This window comes from Lontra canadensis, unplaced genomic scaffold (genome assembly GCF_010015895.1).
Source record: "Lontra canadensis isolate GAN:19392208 unplaced genomic scaffold, GSC_riverotter_1.0 scaffold74, whole genome shotgun sequence".
NCBI classification, from domain to species: domain Eukaryota; kingdom Metazoa; phylum Chordata; class Mammalia; order Carnivora; family Mustelidae; genus Lontra; species Lontra canadensis.
The window spans coordinates 2,406,934-2,428,805 of NW_022631068.1; the positions used below are offsets into that span (position 1 = coordinate 2,406,934).

The 21,872-nt window shown below is 56.1% G+C and overlaps 1 protein-coding gene across 1 annotated transcript in view; it reads left to right on the top strand.

The window, feature by feature from the left end:
• Positions 1 to 878: 878 nt before the first annotated feature.
• KCNC1 (potassium voltage-gated channel subfamily C member 1) overlaps positions 879 to 21,872 on the top strand; it is a 41,733-nt gene continuing 20,739 nt past the window's right edge. The window contains exon 1 of the mRNA XM_032881150.1: positions 879 to 1,479. Coding sequence (XP_032737041.1) covers positions 910 to 1,479 — 570 coding nt within the window. The 5' untranslated portion in view covers positions 879 to 909. The remainder of the gene's footprint in view (positions 1,480 to 21,872) is intronic.

The window sequence follows — 21,872 nt, forward strand, 5'->3', positions numbered from 1 at the left end:
CCCGTGCCCGGCCCCGCGTAGCTCCGCTACAGCCCGGGAGCTGTCCCTTCAGCACCGCCGCCGGAGCCTGAGCGTAGCCCCGCGGAAGCCCAGCTCGAGGCGGAGCGCGCACCGAGCGCAGCGCTCCGCGGTCGCCGCACCGAGCAGCGCCCCGGGTGCCCCTGCCCAGGGGGCCCGCCATCTCCTCCAAGAGGCGGGGAGAAGGAGCGAGGAGGGCGGGCGGGCAGGCAGGCGCGCCCGCCGCCGGGGGGAGAAGGCAGCCAGGCAAGGAGAGAGGGAGGGGGCCGGAGCCTGCCTGCGCCCCGAGCTGCAGCCCGGCCACGCAGGGAAGAAGGCAGCGGTCATCCATCTCCCCAGCGCCGAGAGCGCGCTGCGGCGACCACCAAACAGTCGAGCGCGAATTTCCCGGCCCCCTCTCCTCCCCTCCCCCTTCCGGGGGCTGATCTATCTGTCCGGGCTTGGAGCAGCTGACCTTCCCCTCAAAAAGCTTTGTGTCAATTTCTTCATTTTCCCGCTGAGATGGGGACGGGAGCCCGGCCCCCCAACCCTCTTTTCCCTCCTCCCGGGGCTCGCCGCTGAGCGCCGTCCCTCTTCCTCCCTTCCTCCCTCCCTTTCTTCTTCCCTTCTTTCCTCCTCTGCCTCCTCCGCAGCCGGACCAGCTCCCTCCCCACATCTGGCTCTTAGAGACCCCTGGGATCCCGCGCACACTCCCTCGGACCAGCACCCGACAGAAAGCGCCCCGAGGGGCTTGGGTCGCTCTTGGGGTGGCCAGAGCCACCATCCTCTGTAACCCCCGACGGCTGGGGGGAGGGGGGAGGAGCCCCCGCGCCCCCCTCCCCGGCGCCAACTCCCCCTGGCGGCCGCTCCATGGGTGTCGCTGGGCCGCGCCATGCCTAAGGGGGCGCCGCGATGGGCCAAGGGGACGAAAGCGAGCGCATCGTGATCAACGTGGGCGGCACGCGCCACCAGACGTACCGCTCGACGCTGCGCACGCTGCCCGGCACGCGGCTCGCCTGGCTGGCGGAGCCCGACGCCCACAGCCATTTCGACTATGACCCGCGCGCCGACGAGTTCTTTTTCGACCGCCACCCGGGCGTCTTCGCGCACATCCTGAACTACTACCGCACTGGCAAGTTGCACTGTCCCGCCGACGTGTGCGGGCCACTCTATGAGGAGGAGCTGGCCTTCTGGGGCATCGACGAGACCGACGTGGAGCCCTGCTGCTGGATGACTTACCGCCAGCATCGCGACGCAGAGGAGGCGCTCGATAGCTTTGGCGGCGCACCCCTTGACAACAGCGCCGACGACGCGGACGCCGACGGCCCCGGCGACTCTGGCGACGGTGAGGACGAGCTGGAGATGACCAAGCGCCTGGCGCTTAGCGACTCCCCGGACGGACGGACGGGCGGCTTCTGGCGCCGCTGGCAGCCGCGCATCTGGGCGCTCTTCGAGGACCCCTACTCCTCCCGCTATGCGCGGGTAAGTGACAATCTCTCCATCAAAAGAGCGGAGCCTGGTGGGGAAGGCAGGGTCTTCTGTCTCCCTGGGGCGGGGGTGGATTCCAGAACTGGCGCTTAGAGAGTCAGAACTGAAAGGAGTGTGTGTGTGTGCGTGTGTGTGTACACAGGAAACCGTGTATAAGAGAGAGGATAAAAAAGAGAGTGCTCTTCAAGGGTGGCTAGTTTTGTAGGTATGGAAGGTCTGCGTCTGTATTTCCAAATTTAATACGTCTGAGTGAGTACAAATGGGTGTTTGTGTGTATGAGTAGATTGTGTGTGCATATTTATGTAAGTATGGTGGTGTCTATTTGGGTGGGTCAGATATTAGTGGGAAGGAGAGAACATGCATGTATGTTTGAGTGTGCAGGAGTGCCTGTGCATGCATGTTTGTGTCTTTGCGGATGTACACTGGGAAGATGTGAGCGCCCTTTAGATTTTGTTATGGGGAGAGGAGCTGGGAGCCCTTCCTCCCTCCGAGGGAAAGGCATCTGGAGCCAGTCAGGGCCTATAGAGGAGGGCCTGGCCTGGTCTGCTGCTTGAGGCAGACCACCCCTCCCCAGAGAACAACCTAGGGCTGTTGTGAAGAGATGGTCAAGAGGGGATCTTTATGGCTAATTAATAGCTTGGTAGTGGGTATGGATGGGCCTGGCTGTGGAGAGGGTGACGTGGCCCCTCAGACCTTCTTCTGGGAACACTGCCTGTCCTTCTTCATCAAAAGGGGGGGCAGTGTGGAGGGGGCCACTAGGCTTATGCCTGTGCTGCCTCTGGGACCTGTCAGGAGCAGAGTGGGGGCTTCTAAAAGGGAACCTGCAGGAATGTGTGTGAGAGGTGGGCGTGTCTTCATCGGCCACTCCCCTTTCTGGATAGCAGCGGGTTGCTGGAGAGCAAGGGCACCCTGCTGCTGACCTTGGCCTCTCAGAGGCTTCTCTGGATTAGTTTCTTCCTTTGTAAAATGGGAAAGGGGGTCTGGTGAAATCTACGGGTCTTTATTTGCTTCACTGAGCCGAAAAGGGAAACACTGGTAGTAGCCACCCACCCTGGAGGAGACGTCCCTTGCATTCCCTGGGCTCTGTGAGGTCTGAATGGAACCTAAAGCATGAGGGGGAAGGTCTGAGTTGGGAACTTAAAGCAAAGCTCCCCCCACCCACCCCCTACCAGGCAAATCACTGCTCTTTTTTACTGCTCCACATCCCTTACCTCCTGCCCCCAGGAGCCAAGGTGGGGAGGATGGGGCAGGGGAGGGGGCAGGATCAGTGCTGAGGGCCAGTGAGGGAAGGGGACTTGGGGGGCACTGATGTATCCACAGGGAGAAAAGGGCTGTGTTTAGGCACAGGCCTGGTAGATCTGTGATGTTTTAGCGTGTGAAGGAGGGAGAGCAGGACAGATTCTTATACATTAAATCCTAGAACAGATGTGTGTGTTGGGGGGATGGTTGGGGAGAGGACCAAGCCCCTCATTTTGCCACTGAAGACCCTATACACAAGGTCACTCAGGGAGCTAGAGGCGAAGCAGGACTAGAACCCAGGTCTCCTGGGATCCCATCCTCCCCTGAGCGGGCTGCCAGCTCCCTGCCATTCCCAGAATGGACTGGACCCTCAGAGGTCTACCCTCCCCTCTCCTCCTGACAGAGGCCACCACAGCCAGGGGATTATGTAACTGGAGGCTGTGGCTGAGCTGTGGGGAGGGGCAGGAGAGGGGGACTGGGAGGTTGAACCAGTACCTGCTGGGCTGGGGGCATGCTGGCAAAGGCCTGGGTTACAGCCACCCATTCAGCCTGCATTTGACCTTGGACAGCATCTCACCAGCACCACCACCCTCCTCAGCCCAGGAAGGAAGGAGAAGGCCCAACTTCCTCATTGTCCTTTCGCCCACCTGGATCCCTAGTAAGAGTCTGGATACCCCCACCCCAATGTTGGACTCAGCTTTCAGGTTCTGGGCTGTGCTCCTGACTTTCAGGATAGGCAGGGGACATACGGGGCCTCTTCCATCCCATCACCGTCCATCCTCTTCCACTTGATGTTCTTAGGCCATGGGGTGGCCTTCACCCAATGCAGATAAATGGGCTGGTTAGTGTGGTTTGGGGTCTTGTTGGTGTTTGAAACCTTACAGAAATGTCCTGATTGTCTCAAGTGTTCACGGAAGAGCAGACTCTAAGCGAAGGACTGGGGTATCTTGGGGAGGTGGAGGTGGGTTAGAAGCCCCCCACCATCTGTGCCACCACCTTCTCTCCCCAGGAGACTCATAGAGTCATTCTAACTCCTTTGAGTGACATCTGAGGACACTGAGGCCCACAGAGGAGGGACCTGTCCAAGGGCACTCAGGGGAACTGAGGGCAGAGCCTGGATTAGAACCCAGGCTTCCTGCTGCACGCCGGGCTGGCCTAGCTGCATTGCGCTGCCTCTCTGCGGCTCATCTGCGCAGGGAGCAGCCGGCTGCCTGCCCTTCCTCCCCCTTGTCTCTGCTCTGCCGCTGCTGTCACCTTTGTTTACCCCTCCCCCTCCTCACACGGGTGGGTCAGGATTTAAATTTGTATTCTAGATGCTAGACCAGAATCCTGGATGCATGTGACATTGCATGTACGTGTGGAAGAAAAGCTGTACGTGTGTGAGAGAGACTCTGTGTAAGAGGGATTTTCTGTGGGTGTGAGAGACGCTTCATACGTGTGAGAAAGGCTGGATAAGAATAAAAACATGTGTGAGAGAGACTGTGGGAGTAGGGTGTGCGTGCGTGTGCCCCTGTGCACGTGTGTGTGGTATGTGTGTGTTTGTGGTGAGACTCTGTGAGAGAGATTCTGTGAGTCTCTGTATCAGAAATCCTGTGTGAATGTGAGAGAGACAGATTCCGTGTGTTTGGAGATGGACTTTGTGTGTGAGAACGAGACAGCGTGGGAGACAGCACGTACATAAGAAAGAGAGGGAGACTGTATGTGTAAGAGAAATGCTGGGTGTGTGTGAGAAACTTGAGGTGAGTGTGTCCCTGTGTGAGCATATGGCTGTGTGTGGCGAGTGTGACATCGCACACGTGAAGCTCTGCCTGTGAGGCCGTATGTGTGTGTGTGCGTGTGTGTGTGTGTGTGTGTGTGTAAGGCTGTGTGCATGAGAACATCTGTGCATGAGGCCATACATGGTGTAGGGGACCCTGCGTGTGGCTCGGACTGTGTGTTTGAGGCTCTGGGTGTCAGTGTGCTGTGGGTGCTTGTTTGTGACAGAGACCCTGTCTCTGTGTGGGTGTGTCTTGAGGAGGATGAAACTCCACACCAGCTTCCTGCTTGCTCCCTTGATCTCCTGGTCCTCCTGCGCTGCCTTAGTGAACAGTTTTGTTCCTCATGCCTGTCTTCGGTTGAAATACTGCTTTAGCCCAGGCCAGTGGTGGGCGCGTGGATCAGACAGATAGTGAGGCCACCCTGCCCCAGGCCTTCTTGCTGGCCCTGGAAGGTAAGGGCTATTTGGCTGGAGCGGGAGGTCCCATCTGACCCCTTGAGGGGTGACAGTGCAAGCTAGAGCAGCCGGTTCCCTGGGTCCCCTCTCCTATACTTTCCTGGGCACCGAGGCTGAGGGGGTGAGGGGTGGGGAGGTGAGCTGGCACAGGACGGGGTGAAGGGTGGACACACACAAGCAGAGGATGATGGTGACTCTCTGTGGTAAGGTCTGTGAGGGGGCTTCCCGGGGCTCTGAGAGGACGCACAGTCCCAGAGGAGGCAATGCTAGGGTAAGCTTTAGGGGGCAGGTTGGAATTAGCCAGGCAGATGGCAGGGGATGGCAGTCCTGGCACGCAAAGCCATGAGGGTGTGGGAGCAGGCAGGGCTGTTGGCAAAGCCTGGGGCAGCCCTGCCTTCAAACCTGTTCTTCTCTCTGTCTTGGCTTTTATCTGAGATTTGCACGTTTTCATCAGGAACATTGTTCTGTGTCAGGTCAGGGCTAATGGTGGTCCTTGTTCCGTAGGCCAGTGAGTATCCTTAATATGGGGTGTGTACATGTGTGTGTGTGTCATGAGATCTGTCCCCCCTTCAAGTGACAGTCATTTGACCTTCCAAATGACAAGGAAGTGCCAGTGGTTCCCAAGCTGGGGAAGCCCCACCAGCCCACTGCCCACCTCCCCTCTGATGCTGGCTGTCTGTCTCTCTGCCTTGTCCCCTGTTCTTTGGGACCCAAGGCAGCCCTAACTTCTCCTCAGCTCCCTGGGAAGGAAATACACTTTGTGGCTGGAGTGAAGAGCCCAGCAAGAGACTTCTGTTCCTCCCTTGGGTCTTAGCCGACACAGGGCTCTTGGAGTCTTGGTGAGAGGCGGAGAGAGAGAGCTGTTATCAGGGCCTTCTGAGAGAGCCTCCCACCTCAGAGTCTGCCAGGGGCCCATTTCTAGTCATGGTAACATGTGAAGGAGACCATGAGTGGTAGAGAAGGGGCTGCTGGGTTACCCTCCCTGCTGCCACCCCGTGTGTCCCCCACCACAGTGTGTCTGTCTCCCACTTGCTGTTTTTCTCCTTCCTATGATGCTTTTATAGGTGTCCTTGTGACTCTGGGTGGTTCCACCCCCTCCCTAGCTCCCTTGTCAGTAGAGAAAAATCACAAACCAGTGTCTCCCATCCCAGTCTCTCAGCCCCTTCACCTCTAAAATTGGCCCTATGACTGAGTTAATGAAAGAGTCACTGAGTTGGTGTATGGAGAGCCCCCTGTCACAGGGCCTCACGTGCAGTAAGTGCTCAGTAAATGTTGGTTGCTATCATCACTCCGATTATCCATGTTATCCTTCCCCTTCATGGCTTTCTAGAGTCCATCCTTTGCCCTCCATCTCCACGTCTACCATCCTGGTGCAAGCCACCATTGTTCCCCTCAGACCTACCCCTCCGGCGGCTCCCAGCTGTTCTCCTGCCTTCAGCTCCCAGCCCCTCCAGTTCATTCTCTACTTGGCCACCACAGAGAGAGGTCTCTTTAACTCGTGAATCTGTCAGTCTATTCCCTTGCGTGTTTAAAACCCTTTGGTGCTTCCCTGGACCATACTTTGGGCTCTCCAGTACTGCCTACCTCCTCAGTCTCCTCTGGCCTGGCTCTCTCTGTGGCTCACTGAGCTGTAGCTACCCTGGCCTCATTTCAGTTTCTTGCCTGGGCCAGGCGTCCTTGCTTCAGGACCTTTGCACATGCTGTTCCCTGGAGAGCATTCTTTCCTCCTGGTCTGCACTTCTTCATCCTTCACACCCTGCTTGAAGCATTGTTCCTTGGTGATGACTTCCCAGACCCCACACCCTGGGTCAGGGTTGAGAGTCCTTCCTTTCCTTCAGAGAAGCTATCTGGTATATAATAAAATGTTCATTAGCAGCTTTGCTTGATTCAAGTTTGTGTCTTGCTCCGGACTCTAAGCTTCCTACAAACTCAGTATAATAGGAGCTACTGTTATGACAAGATGAGGAAGTTGTGGCCCGAGAGGGGCCATATGTGAGCAGATGAGGGGCTGGTTCAGAAAGCCAGATCTCTAACACCCAACTCTGTGGCCTGAGAGCCCTCAGGCACCTCTGCCATGCCTCAGGGAGTGTCTAGAGTCCTGTGCCCTGGAGGCAGGTGTCTGTGCTCCTTGACCGTGGGCAGGAGGCCTGCTATCTGCCAAAAGCTTTGGGAAGACTGGCAGGCGGTTGTCTTAGAGGTTGGGGGGGGGGCGGGGAGTCTGGAGGGGACTCATTTCAGGGCCCGCTGCCTAGGCCAGGGATCTTGGGGCCTCCCAAGACAGCTGAATATAGTGCTATGGCTATTCTGAGCGGTCACATGACCAGTGTGCTCACTCTGGACCAAAAGGTCAGGGCCTTGAGCCGCTCCCTCCCATCAGCCCCTAGGCTAGCCAACGGCCTGAGCTTCCCTTCCTTAGAGGCAGGGTCCAAGAAAAAGGGGACTACTGGCTGCCCAGGCCTGATTCATGGAGACCCCTTGGGTGGGAGGGACCACCTTCCACATGCATGAGGGCTGTTGGAGAAGATGGGTGCTCCTGGGCCACCTCTAGCCACTCCCCTCATCTGGTGGAGGAGAAGCAGACTCAGAGAGGGGAAGACACTTGCCCAAAACCACACAGGGAATTAGTGAAATTCAAACTCTCATCCTCTCGGCCCAGGGCCTGGCCATTTGCATCTCTTTTGGCTCTCAGTTTTAACAGAGCACCAGGTACTACCTGCACATGCTGTTCTCTTACTTACCTTTATTCCTCCCCTAGAGGAATATTTCCTCCCCTGAGAGAGGAGGATGAAGCCTTCAACGGCCCTCCCACCCCCCTTCTCCAGGCCCCCCGTGCCCCCCACCCAGGACTCAGCACAGCTGGTTCAGAAGTTTGGAGGTCATCTGCAAACATCTGAGTTGGCCCAAATTCTGTTCTTACCATCCTCCTAGCAGGATTTTTCTAGAACCCCTTTCCTTTCTTGAATCATAATACTAACGGCTGCTATTTACGAAAGCGTTTACTATGTATCCTTCATAAGGGCTTCATTTCCATATTCTCATTTAATTCTCACAAAACTGCCATGGAACTGTATCGTTATCATCACACCAATGTCACAGATGAGGCTGCTGAGGCTCAAAGAGGTGAGTAACCTACCCAAGGTCACTCAGCTCCCGAGCGGGAGAGCCAGCCCTCGGACCTGGGCTGCCAGCACTGGAACTCTGTCCAGAACCACTGCTCAGGACTGCCTCCCACTGCCATACCAGGATAGTGGGGTCTCTGGCCCAGGCTAGGGTTTCCGTTTCCTCCCCCTCCTCCCCCAGCAAACACTTGTTCTTCACAACCTGTCTGGGATTCCTGCTCATCAAGTTGTGGGCCCTGCACTTGGGTAGGTAAGGGTCCAGCCTCATGGGCTAAGACGTGCTCTGGCAGTCCCCAGGGAGAGGGTCTTCTGAAGGTGCCACATTGCCCCCCATTAGCCGTGCAGGCCCTGGGGCTCCATATACCTACAGGGGAATGGCAGAGGGCTCAGGAAGGTCCAAAGCTGTCATGCACAAGGTGGTAGATACTTGGGGGAAGCCAGGGGTAATGCTGGCCCCTCTTAGTGTGGCATTCGAGGCCTTCTGTGCTGGAACCCGGGCATGAGCTGCTCCCTTCTGCCAGGCTCCTCCAGGCCTCCTCATCTCCAGCCCTCATTCCAACCTCAGGGTTTTTGCATACTTCTTTCCCTTTCTCAGTGTCTCTTCTAGATTTGCTGACTGTGACAACCTATTCCACAAGGCCCCTAATGCTTACCCTGGCTGCTCCTGCCCTAGCTGACCACTCTGGGGAGCGAGGGCTGGGCACGGAGTAGCCAGGCTTGCATGATTTGAGCTGGAGGACAGTGGGGGCACTTCTGGAGGCCTGTGGCTGGGCCAGGTGGGCCCTCGGGATCAAGGACCGGTCCAGGTGCATGGAGAGATGAGGCCACAGACAGTTGCCCTGTTGTGGGCATCAGGCAACTAAGACAGAGCAAGGTCTGTAGCTGAGCCATTAAACCAAGCCAGGCTCCCCTAGGCCAATCCCAGCACCCCCTCAGGCTGCAGGGTGGGCCTCTATCAAGTACAAAGGTCATTCCAAATGACCAAGTCCCTCCCCAGTTCTGACATTCCAGGAGCCTAAGAATTCTGGGCTTCAGCTTTCCGGAGACGCTGTGGGTGCCAAGTTAGTCCTTCCCTATGTGTCCATCCACATCTTCAGCCCGGCCCCTCTCTCGGACACATTTGAGCTCTCCTGCCAAGGGCCCTGACACCAAGCAGGGAGGAGCCCCGGGGAAGGGCTCTGAAGAGCTTCCTCCTTTCCTCGCACGTTCAGGCTCTCTCCACCTGCTCTCATTCATTCCTTCAAGGCACAGGAATCACGCCCTGCCTGGGCTTGCCACTGTGACTGCTGTGACCCGTCCCTGGCTCTCCCAGGCACCCCTGGGCATAAACCTGTGGGTCCCACCTCCTCAGCATGTGCTTTGCTTAGGCCCAGCAGGTGGCACCTGTTTGCCCTCTTCTGCAGGCTGTTCCCTTGGCCGTGTGCCCTGTGGGAGCTGCAGGGAGGTGCATTCAGAGAGGAAATGCTGTGGCCGCCTGCAGGGGCTTGGGCCAGGCAGGGCGGCTCGCTTCGACGGGGCAGGGGGCGCTGTGGGGCAGTGAGCTCCCTCTGTGCCGGGTGGGGCTGGCCCTGGGCAAGGCGCTGGGCAGGTTGCTCTGGGGGCTGTTGGGGTGCTTGTGGGGGCATTCCCACCTGTGACCGACTCTCACATGACCCAGACTGCTTCCAAAAGGTCAGGCTCCTGGGCTCTGTCCCTCGAGAATGATTCCTGGATCTGGGGGCCGGGGTGCTCGGGATGCTGGCTCCACTCTCGGGCAGGGAGACTCTGCACTGGGGGCTGGGGACATAGGGGCTCTTGCCAGTTGGTGTGGTCCTCTGACCAACAGCACCGATGTCACCTGGGCACAGGGTAGAAATGAAGAGTTTTAGGCCCTACCGGAGACCTCCAGAGTCAGGACCTTCATGTTAACAAGATCCCCAGATGAATCATACACACCCTCGGTTCTGAGAAGTGCTGAGGCGGGCAGCCATTCCCAGTTGAGAGGAAGTATCAGGACACCGAGAAGCCTGAATGGGTGTGTGCAGGGTGGCAGAGCTTCAAGGGGGGGTGATTCTGATCTTTCCTTGTGCCCAAGAAGTTGGCACCAGGATGACGGGCCTGGGGATGAGGCCCAGGCCAGTAACTTCTCAGACCAAAGCCCTTGGCACCATCCTTGAGTCCTTCCTTTCTCTCATGCATCAGCAAATCCTGTTGCCTCCATGTTGAAAGCATCCCAGAACCCAACTGTGTCACATCACCTCCACCACTAGGTCCCTAGTTGAAGCCACCCTCTTCTCTACCCTGGATTACTGGGAATTGTCCCCACTCCGGCTCCTTCTCCACATGCAGCCAGGGCCATCCTGGGTAAAATGCTAGTCAGACCAAGCCACCTCTGTGCTCTGCTAACCCCAGCTTCCGGTCTCACTCAGGGAGGAACCCAAATCCTCCTGAGGGTTCGGGGGCTCCACATGAGCTCCTGGCCCCTACCATCTCCCTTCTGCTCTCCTGCCTCTCTCCCACTTCTCATTCTGGCCTCCGTGGTTTTCCACCAATATAGTGTTTGTGCCTCTGCCTCAGGACCCTTACTCTTGCTGTTCCCTCCACCTGGAACATCCCCCTCCCCCTCACTCCCGCACCTGCTTCAGGTCTGGACTCTGATGTCATCAGCTCAGCTCAACCTCCTGCCGTTCCATGCTCTCCTGTTTCCTCCTTTGCGTTAACACCATCTAGCTGTATTTTACTTATTTACCTCATTTGCCATCTGTTTCTTTCACTAGAAGAACCTAGAACAGGACCTGGCATGTAGTGGGTGTTAAATAAATATTTATTGAGAGGATGGATAAGGAGACCAGAGTTCAAGACCTAGGTCAGACACCACACCCTGGAGCCTGTTCCCAGCTGACCCGCTTCTTCCTTGCCTCACCCGGGGACACAGTGCCTCTATCCCCGAGCCTAGAGCAGTGACAGAGAGACAGAGACTAAGGCAGTGCTGGAGTGCTGGGGCCGCAGAGTGTCCTGGTCAGGGTCGGGGGTGGGGGGAGGCAAGCAGCAGCCAGGACGGGTCCCACCTGCCACTGTCACCACCCAGGGCCACATGAGGCTTTTCCCATCCCTCCCCACTTCACCTCAGCAAACTCCTTTTTCACTCCGCCTCAGCCCAGTGAGCCGCTGGCCCGCCCCCCACAACCGGAGCTCAGAGGCTAAGGAACTAGTTTCCCCAACCAGGACTCACGAGCTCTCACACAAGGACACACATGTTGCAGGGACAGTGTTCCCAGGCCCAGGTGGTCTGACCAAATGCCCAAGTGTCACTTCTCTTGCGACTCCTCCTGGAGACCAGCCAGGCTCTTCTGCTGTCCCTCCCCATCTTCCTCCCCATCCACCTCCTTCTGTTTCCTGGCCCTTCTGTCACCCCCTTCCTTCTATGAGTTACTGGCTGTCAACACAAACTCTTCCCCTTGAAATCCTAAGGATGCTTTTTGTCCCAAGGTCCCCGGCTAGGAGTCCCAGTCACATGTTCCGCTGAAAGTGGATGGGCCTCGAGGCCCCACTTGACAGTGTGACCTGGAGCCCAGTCTCTTCTAAGAGTGCGTCCTCTGGAGCCAGGAGGCCTGCATTCACGTCCTGGCCCCAGCAATTCCCCGCTGTGTGACCTTGGACAAGTTCCCTAACCTGTCTGTACCTCGAGAGGGATATTAATAGCGCCTGACTCATAGGGAAGGGGAGAGGCCTGAATGTGTTAAGCACTTAGCCCAGAACCCGAAACATAATAAGTTCTTAATTATCGTAGGCTCCATTATTGTCTTTTCGCTGGCGCTTGGCTCTAGAAGACCCAGACCGTCAGCTGTTCTCTGTCGGCTTCCTTCTTTCGGAAACTGACTCCCCTTTCAAATAACTCTCTAGGGGTCACCTCACCTACCTTGGCCCTGGGGGGCTTCCGCTTCCAGAGTCTGTCTCCCAGAGACCAGATTTCAGGGGTGTCATCTTGGCAGGGCCTGCATTCTGTCTTGCTTTCTGCCACAAAGCTGCTGGGCGTCACGGACAGACCGTGGCCCCTCTGATCCTCATTGCCCCCACTGGTCGGTGTGGGCCACCGGTCCCTGCTCTGCCTCCTTGTCCCAGTGTAGTGGGCGATGAGGGAGATGGAAGACGGAAGTTGTGCCGTGGAGTAGAGGGGCGGGGGGGCATTGACATCTGTGGTGGGGAGCCAAGCACAGGCACCTGAGATGCTGACAGGACCACCAGTGTGGAGGGGGCTGGCAGGCAGGGGACCAGGTATCCCAGCTTCAGGCCTCAACATGCCTAACTTTACAGGTGATGCACGGTGAATACTGGCTGCAAGGGCCAGGCAGACCCTAGATGCTTCTGGGGCCCGGGGCTCCTGTGGATGCCAGGGGCCGGTGCCCTCTCGGGCTGGCCTGCCCCGCCAGGCCGACGCCAGGCTGGGTGGGGATGAGCTAATATTAGCTGGGGCAGCCCCAGACAGCTGAGCTCAGGGGACCTCGGAGCTTCCCTGGGCCCAGGCTTAGATGTAGCTTTGGCCTGGGCCACAGCCACCAAAGGAAGCTTTCTCAAGCCTGCGCATGGCCTTGGATGCCCCTTCACCCCTGGCCAGGTCCAGACCTTCCCCAGACCTAGCCTGGCAGCCCTGCTCCTGCTTCACTCTGGCTCCGGGCCTGCCCACAAGCCCCTGGTCCCCTGCCCATGGTGTGCCCCTGCCTTACCTCTTTCCTTCTCCATCCACAGTGCAGGATGGGCCTTCTCGCCCTACACCCCTACTCTACACTAAGGGTGCTCTCTGTAATTCCTGCCAGAGGCTGCTGTTGGCATTCATTTTTTCCTTCTTTCAGTCAACGTAATTGTTGAGCGTCTCCTGACCAGGAGGTAGGCACTGTTCTAGAAGCTAGGAATAGAGCAAAGAACAAAATGGTCAGAAATCCCTGCCCTCAAGAAGCTTACATTCTAGCGTGGGGAGAATAAAAAGAAAGAAATGGACATATGAATATAAAGTGTGTTGGATGGTGGGGAGTGCTGTGGAGCTACGTCACAGGAGGGTAGGGCCAGGAAGTGCTGGGGGATGGGGAGGATTTTAACCAGTGTGGCAGGAAACGCCTCCCTGAGCAGGTGATGTTTCAGCAAAGTCTTGAAAGCAGTGAGGGAGGGAGACATGTGACATCTGGGGAACAGGGGTCGTGAGACATGCAGAAGTCCTGAGTGGACCCATGGGCCTAGGGGTGAAGACCCCACGAGAGGCCAGTATCCAGGGCCGGGCTCAGAGAGCTGAGAGACTGTGGGAGGTCAGAAAGAGAAGAGCAGAGCTCCCCACAGCCCCATTGTGCTCTTGGCAGCAGGGTCTTGCCCCACGGGCTCTCTGGGTGTGCTAGCCTGGTGCTTGGTGGTGTTTATGTCTCCACTGTTGTCCTCTTTCCTTTCCTTTCCTTCCCTCCCATGGCCTCAGGGGCTGCACAGTCCTCATGTCTAGGAAGCTGGGCCTCAGGGAGGGGGCTCTTGCCTCACCACAGTGGCGACCCTCCGTCTTTTCCCTAAAGGCCAACTGTGCCAGTCAGGGCGAGGTGGTGGGGCCACACAGGGCTGCCACCAGGCTGTGGGGATGCTGTCCTCTCAGGGGCTCTTGGGCTAGAGAGAAGTTGGTGTGGGAGCCAGAGGGAAAGGGCCCTTCCAGACCAAAGTCTTTCAGCAATTTGCATTCTCATAGCCCCCCATGGCTGTTTACCTGCTTCTCAGACTGAGAAGATGGTCAGTGTAGTGTTCATTGGCCAGACTGGAGCAGACTGCCTAAGTCCAAACTTGGCTCTGGTGATTATTAGCTATGTGACCTCTGTAAGCCTCAGCCACCTCAGCCGTAAAGGGGGGATACCAAGAGTTCCCACTTCAAGGGGCTGCCATGAGAACCCAACGAGATAAGGTCCAGAAAGCCGGTTAGCGCAGTTCATGGCCCAACACAGGTGTTCCAGTCATGCCTGATCATTCTCACTGTTCGGCACGTGAGGCATCTTTCTAGGAGGTCCCGCAGACACTGGCCTCTCCCCCCAGGGGATTTGGAGAACATGAAACGAATGTCTAAGGAGGGGTTGCTGTAAGCAGGAGGCTTTGCTGGTTCCACAGGGACCTTCTCCGCCCATGAGGATGGTAGATCAGGGAAGTGTGACTCCCTTGGGTCTTGTCACCAGGGCAGGACTCTGAAGATATTTTAGACCACAGCCTCCCGCCAGGGCCAACATCTTACCGCTTAGAGATTAATGTTTTATACTCAGCCTCAGGGGTTCTCTTAGCAGCTGCGAAGAACACAGTCACCCACTGGGCCACCTGGAGCCACCAGAGTCCCAGGATGAGGGCAGGGCTCTTGGTGGCATACATGGCAGGCGCCTGCTGAGGGCCAGGCCCAGGCGGTGTGCTTCTCCCCATATTGCCACGGGAGCTCCCACCTGGGCACCCGAGCAGCCCACATGCCCGGAGCATGGTCCTTGTCTTGGCGGGTGGGGGGACTTTGTTATCTCATCCATAAACTGTGCATAAAGTTGTCACTTGCCTCTCAGGGGAGCTGGACAAATCCCCCAAGCAGAGGCAGAAAGATAATTCGTGAGGGAGAAAATATGGTTCAAAGCAGGGCCATGTGTGCTGGAGACTGCTGTCTCAAGGGCAGGGGAAGGGTGAGGAGGGAACGGGTAGAGGCGAGAGCACAGGCCTCAGTGTGGGCTTAGGCAGGTGGCATCTGGCCAAGCCTCTTTGCTCCTGGTGGGGGTGAGCTTCGGAGGGCAGAGCCCGCAGCATTGCGCCTAGCACACGAGACACGCTTACCTACCAGGGACACCACTGAACCTGTTCCTGGGTTCAGATGCCATGGGAGGGCTGGCATGCTGAGGGCCTGGCTGAGCCACAGAGACAAGGAAGCAAGCTGTGGAAGCTTTGTCCGGTGGCCCCACAGCCTCAGGGGCACGAACCACTGTCACCAATGACGTATTTAGCAGCACAAATGTTAGAAATGCCAGGCGCTGGCTTCTCTTCTAGGCAGCAGGAACCATGTCTCCTGAGACCTGGCTGTCACCAAGCAGATATTTTTTTTTCCGTCTGGCAGTCTGGGGACCTGAGTAAAAGTCTCAGAGTAAGGAATCGCTGTGCTTTGTACCAGTTGGACAAGTCTTTCCATGCCCATGGCCTTCCTGAACTCTGTTGTGCTACCCTGGGAAAATCCCACCCAACATGTCTTTCCAGACCGCCCACCCAGGTACATTCGCCACTTCCTTAGCTGCTCCCCTGTGTCCTGCCTTTGCCTGTTCAGTTCCTTCTTGAACAGTCTGCTCTGCCAGAGAACTTCTCCTGCCCTTGATCGAGCTGCCCTATTGAGGTTTCCTGTCTCCCCAGCTCAGCTGCAGCCTCTTTGAGGAGGAGGGTCAGCTCAAGGAATGATGGTTCCTGTTACACAACATGGAATCAATAAATCCTTGCTAAAGTGACATACTTCACCACAGCCCTCTCAGGTGGAAGGATGAGATAGTATCCACATTTCATTGATGAAGGAAAAACTGGCCCAGAGAGATTAATTTATTTGCATGGACCATCTAGTTAGTAAGTGGTGGAAGAAGGACTAGATCCCCAGGTCATCTTTGGGCGATTGAGAAGGCCAGTTACAGCAGTGCTATGTTCCTTCCCACTGTATTATGCTGAAGTTGTGTGGTCAAGAATGAGGTGGTTGGATGGTCAGATGGGTGATTGGAAAGTGGACGAAGGAGTGGATAAAAGGATGGTCCATGGATGGAGATGAGTGGGTGGAAGGAAGAAGGTATGAATGGACACCCCACTGGGTGGGCACCTTGGCGGATGGGTGCTCAAATCAATGGTTGTAAGGATGGACGGAGGGATACTGTTCTAGTCGCTTGGCTTCAAGGCAGGAAAGGAAGTCTCACCTCTCATTCAAAGAAAATATCCCAGAGGAGAGGACTGGGAAGCTGAAGACTTCAGGGTGCAAGGCAGGGTAGAGAAACCTAGCCCCCGAGCAGAGAAATTAGGTTTGCAGATGCAGGGGTGGACGGTTCATGGAGCTCGGGAGCTCGGAGCTGGGGGCCAGGACTGATCCGGGAGACCAGCCCATACTCAAAGGTGAGAGGTTCTGATCAAGCAGCCGCAAGACAGGCTGGAAAGAAATTGCACTCAGAGCCCCATGACAGGGAAGCCTTGGGATCCAGGGTTTTCTGGACGCCCTGCGGCCACTGGAAGGCAGACAGCAAGCGGCGGGGATCTGAGCCTCAGGCTGGACGGAGCATACCTCTGATTTCAGTCTGTCCTGGGGTCGGGAGGCCACTCCTCCTCCCTAGGTCCCCAGCCTCAGTGAGCAAGTCCCTCCAATAGCACCAGCAGGCTGTGTAAAAGGGGACAGTACCGCTCTCCTAACTGAGGCAGGGATGCTCCTGAGTCCCCTGGCTTGGGAACTCCAAGACATATCGTCTGCCCCTGCTTCTTGTCATCAGTCCCCAGGGTCTAGACATGAGCTCCGAGGCTTTCATTTTAATTACCCAGCAAGGGCCGGTAGAGGGACCACAGACATGGGCGGCAGGGTCTGGAGGCTTAGAGGATGCTAGCCTACAGCAGATTCTTCCAGCAGGAGCTGAGGACCTCCATTTGCACGATGCATGGAGCTGTGAGCTCTCCAGGCTCCCTCCCAAAGCCCAGAACATTCCCCACTGCCAAGCTGCACCCCCTCCACACATACACTGGCCCCAGCGATCTCCCTGGGAAACCAGGTCCCAATGAGAGTGCCTGGTGTGCCGCTAACCACTCATTACAGTCACGGCTGCAGCTAAGTATAGCTCCAGCACACACAAGACCAAGACAACAAGGGGAAGGCTTTCCATAAAAAAGCCCCACAGGCGAACACACAAACATCTGCACGTACGTGCTCCCCATGCTCGTGCATGCCGACGGCCCCAGATGGTCACAGACCCGTACCTGCACCAACACAAAGTTTCACTCCCTTCCTCAGGCTTTCATTCCATGAATGGGTGTTGAGGGGCTGGGAGAGTGGTGGAGAGCCTGCGTTCTGCAGTCAGACAAAGCTGGGTTTCCAGTTCCAACTCCATCACCTCCCAGGTTCCTGATCATGGGCAGCCTAGCCTCTCCATGCCTCAGTTTCCCTCCCTACAAAAATGGGGCGGTCACCACAGTACAGAACTCAGAGTTGGTCAGGATCAGTGAGATGGGACATGTGTGAGTGCTTAGGATGGGTCTGGCTCAGGGAAAGGATCAGCACATGGTAGATGTCTGTATCCTCGCTCCTGAGTAACTACTGGGTGCCCAGCTCTGTGCTGGGAGCTTTATTTAAAGCTGTTGTTTCTGGAGGTGGTTGTGAAAAACGGTGCCTGGTGTATAATGGACACTCAGTGAATATTGGATGATTGAATGAACAAACCACCGAAAGCTGCATGGATGGATGGTCGGATGTCCCCAGAGCTCTCTCCTCTGTGGAGGCCTCCACCCTTACTTGTCTCTCGGCCAGGCTGTGTCTCCAGTAGGATCTAGGTATTCTTGTGGGTAACATAGGGATCCTAGGGGTAGAGGAGAAGCTCCAGGGGGTCTGGGCGCACCCCCGCCCCATTTGGCAGATGGGGAATGGCCGCACTATGGGCAGTGCCCGGTCCTGCTGGGACAGACAGAGTAGACATGCAGCAGCAGGCAGGGGCCTGGCGGCAGGCAGGCAGGCACTGGGACCCCTGGGCTGGCACTTGGCAAGGCTCTGCTTGCTGGGAAGGGGCTGGAATTCTGTCCCGCCTGGGTAGGAGGTAGGAAACCAGCTTCAGGGTTTAAGGGTACTGTCACCGTTCCCAGCCTTTGAATAGGCCGGCAGCTAAACTGCCTGGGCCATCTCCTCCCATCGCACCTCCTCAAAAAGAAAGTGACATTTCCTGGTGCTTTTTTTAAGCCCAGGCTGGCTGGGCCTGGCTCTGGGCGTGGGGTAAGGAGGGGGCGGGTGGCACTGGGAGTCACACAACCTGAGTCTCTACTCACCTTGTGTGATCTCGAGGCCCTGGGAATAGACAAGGTCTCATCTCCTTGCCATGAGCCCCGATGCCAGTGGCCACACTCCAGGACTGGCATGCAGGTTTTGAATTCCACGTCCCCATGCCAGGGATGCCCCCGAGGCAGGCCTCGAGCTGTTACACTCCACAGTGAATGTCTTCAGCTGGCCGGCCTGCTGGAGGTGAACAGGAACTTTCACGCCTTCGTGTCCACTGTCCTGACTCATTCATGTTCATGGCCGGTGGGCACCCAGGTCTTTATTGGCTCTGCCCACTGTCAAGAGAGGAACATGGTTGTGCCCGCTGCCAGGGTAGGCATGAATCTGCTGTCAATGAGTGTCCCCGTTGCCGGTGTAGACATGGATCTGTTCTCAATCTCTCTGCCCACTGCCAGTGTAACAAACAGCGTCTGTGGAGATGAGGCTGGTGAGGACAGAGCCAGATGATCAGTGGCCAGATGAGTCACAGATGCATAGACAAAGATTATCCTTGCACCGTGTCCACATACATCTGCTGTTAAGTGTGGTCAGTGCCGGCATAAGCAAGAGTCTGAAGTCAGTGTCTGTGTACCTCGCCAGTGTAGACACCGGCGCCATGTCAGTGAATCAGGGACAGTGCACGCTGTCCGTGCAAAGGAGGGGACATGGGTGCCAGAGGACGTGAACCCCTAAGGAGGATGAAAGGGGTAAACTTTGCTGTGTTCATTGCATAGATAGACAGAGAGAGACAAGCAGACATGGGCATATATCCATGACCTTCCCACAGAAGAGAGGCCATCCTGGTGCTTAGCTGTGCTCCTGGCCCCCGAGAAAGGGGCCCCATTTTCCCTACTAGTGTCTGGCACATGGCTGGGCCTGACAGCAGGGCCAGCCCCCATCCCCAGATCTGGCCCCTTCACGGTACTTACATTCTAAGGTGGAAGAGAGGCCAAGAATAAATACCAGAAATAAGGAAATCAGATGGTGGAAAGTACCAGCACTCATGCAAGCTGGCCCCGCAGCTGGCCCCTCAGATGGCCTGAACATGGCCCGCTGTAAGTTACACATCAGTAAAGCTGGGGAAGTCCATGATGGTCCGTGCTGTGAGGGGAAGGAGAGGAAAGAAGCTGGAATGGGCGGGGGGCGCTCGTTGAGAGTAAACCCCAGGAGGTGCTGAGGGAATGAGCTGTGAGGATACCTGGGGAAGGGCATCTGGCCGGGGGGAACAGCCAGTGCGGGGGCCCTAAGGCAGGCGTATGTCTGGCATGTTTCGGGAACATGTTTGAGGAGGCGGGTGTGGCTGAAACAAGCGAAGGGGACAGCAGCAGGAGAGGATCTTGGCGGGGGGAGACAGTGTGGGACCAGATCACGCAGGGGCCGCATGGAACGGGAGGACCTTGGCTCCTCCTCTGAGAGAAACGGGGAGCCTGTGCAAGGGTTCTGAGCAGAGAAAGGACACTGGCAGATTTCTATGTTAAAAGGATCATCTCGCTGGTCTGTTGCAAATAGTTCTCGAGCACCAGGAATTGTGACAGCTGGGAGACCAGTGAAGGGGCTCTTACCATAATCGGGGGAAATGATTGATCCTGCCAGGGATGGAGGTAGTATGGGTAGTGCTGGGCAGGCGGGTCAGACTCTGGATTGGTTTCAAGCTTCGTCGGTGGCCTTTCCTTACGGATTAAATTCGAGGTGTGTCAGGAAGAGAGGTATCAAGGTCTGGGGCAGGAACGTCCAGAAGGATGGAGCTGCTGCTTCATGGGCTGGAGAGGTGTGGTCAGTGGAGGCTCTGCGGGAGCTCAGGGGGCACGTCAAGTTGGGGACAGCGCTATCAGACCTCCCCCTGGAGATGCTAAGGAGTCGGATGCCGAAGTCCTGAGTTCCGGAGAAGGGCTGAGCTGCAGGGAGACATCAGGGAGGATTTGGTGATATTTGAATGGGTGATGGTATTTAAGGCTGGAAACTAGGTGAATCGTTAAGGGAATGCATGTAGATGGGGAAGACGACCAAGGTTCTGGGACATCCTGATCGATCGAGGCAGGGGAAGAGGTTGGCAAAGGACATCGAGAAGGAGCAGCCAGTGAGGTAGGGAGAAAATCAAGAGACGGTTGGAGCCTAGGAGCGTGACATAAAGGAGGGGGTGATGGGCGATCTCAGATGCTACTGATGGTCAAGGGATGGGAGGACTGGAAATTGCTCCTGTTCTTTCTGCCTAAATTGCTTTTCCTTGCAACCTGTATTTCCCCCTTGTTGGTTCTTACCCATCCTTCCAACCTCTGCACAATTGTCCCTTTCGCCCAGAAACCACTTGAACCTCAAGACTTGTTGTTAAGTCCCTTCAGATGCCTTGTGCTTTCCCCTGAAAACCCTTATTACCTCATACAGGTACATATTTGCTTGTATGTTTCCTTGATACACGTCAGCCTACCCTACCAGAGGTCATGACAGTTTTTGTTCACTCTGTGCCCTGCACAGCCTGGGGATAAGGCATAAATATTCACCGGAGAGAGAGCAGGTGGGCAGTCAACTGTGGTCCCACCTGCACTGCGTCCACTGCCCTTCTTGAGCTGTCCCTCCTGGAGCCATCTTTTTATTCCCCTCTCCACAACACATGCATATGTCTACACACATGCACACCCTTGTTGGGAATCAAGACCACTAACTCAATGAGGAAATATAAGTGGGCCCTGGGAGCAATTTCCCATTAGATTCCTAGTGGGAGATGATGGAGCTGTGGACCTCAGTTTTCTCATCTGTCTAATGGGGACAATCAAGACTGTCCTGCTGATGGCACAGCTGTTGATGTGTGTGTGTGTGTGATATGTGATTCAAAATGTGAAGATTATTGTAGCGTCGACAGCTGTACCCCATGTCATCATAATGGGAAGACTAATGTCCTTCTCCCAGGCTACCTAGATGGACGTGGAAGAGATTTATAAGTGGAAGCCCTGGGGTAGGGTGGTTTTAGAGTCAGAGACACCTGGATTCTGCTTTCAAGCTCTGTGGGTTTTGGTGTTTTGGCACATATCTTTACCACTCTGAGCCTCATTTTTTTTTTTTTTTATCTGCAAAATGGAGGTAATGACCTCTGATCTGAGAAGTTTTTAAGAATAAATGAGATCACGTTGGTAATAGCGATCATTATTACTTCATAGCAGAGCACAGTGGGGCTCAACAAAGCTAAACACTCCAGCCACCGAGATGATTGTGGGAATCTGAAAGGGTAAAGTGTGTGATCCATTCAGCCACACACAGTGAGCACTTAACCAAATCAGGCTCTGAAGCAGGGGAGCTGGCCCAGGAGAGGGAATGTGGTGGAGGCCAGGGAGGCCTGGCCTGCAGGAGGGACAGCTCAGCGGTGGGTCCGGAGGCCCATCTGCCCGTGTGGACAGGGCTGTCACAGGGAAAAGGAGCAAGTATGTTCCGATGACCCCAGAGGGCAGAACGGGGATTGCTGGGAGAAAGGCGGGGAGATTGACTTAAACACAAAATCAATGCATACCTCTAGAGCTGTCCAAAGCCAGGATGAATGGTCTTGGGAGGTCCCCATCACTGGTGGTCACTATCAGAGACATCTGCCTCAGGGTTACTGAATTGCCCACATGGGAGGCCTGTATCTCCTAGATGGGGGCACCTTCCTACTCACTTCCTTATCTAAGAGCCTCAGTCACATAGTTCTTATTACCGTCTGTGGCACCAAAAGGTTTGAGGCACATAAGACACACTTATAACAGATTCCTTAGAAATAAAGAAGAAAGGAAAACATGGGAGTGGTATAATAAAGAGAAGAAATAGTGATACCCTGCACTTGGGTGAAAGATGAGTTCAGACT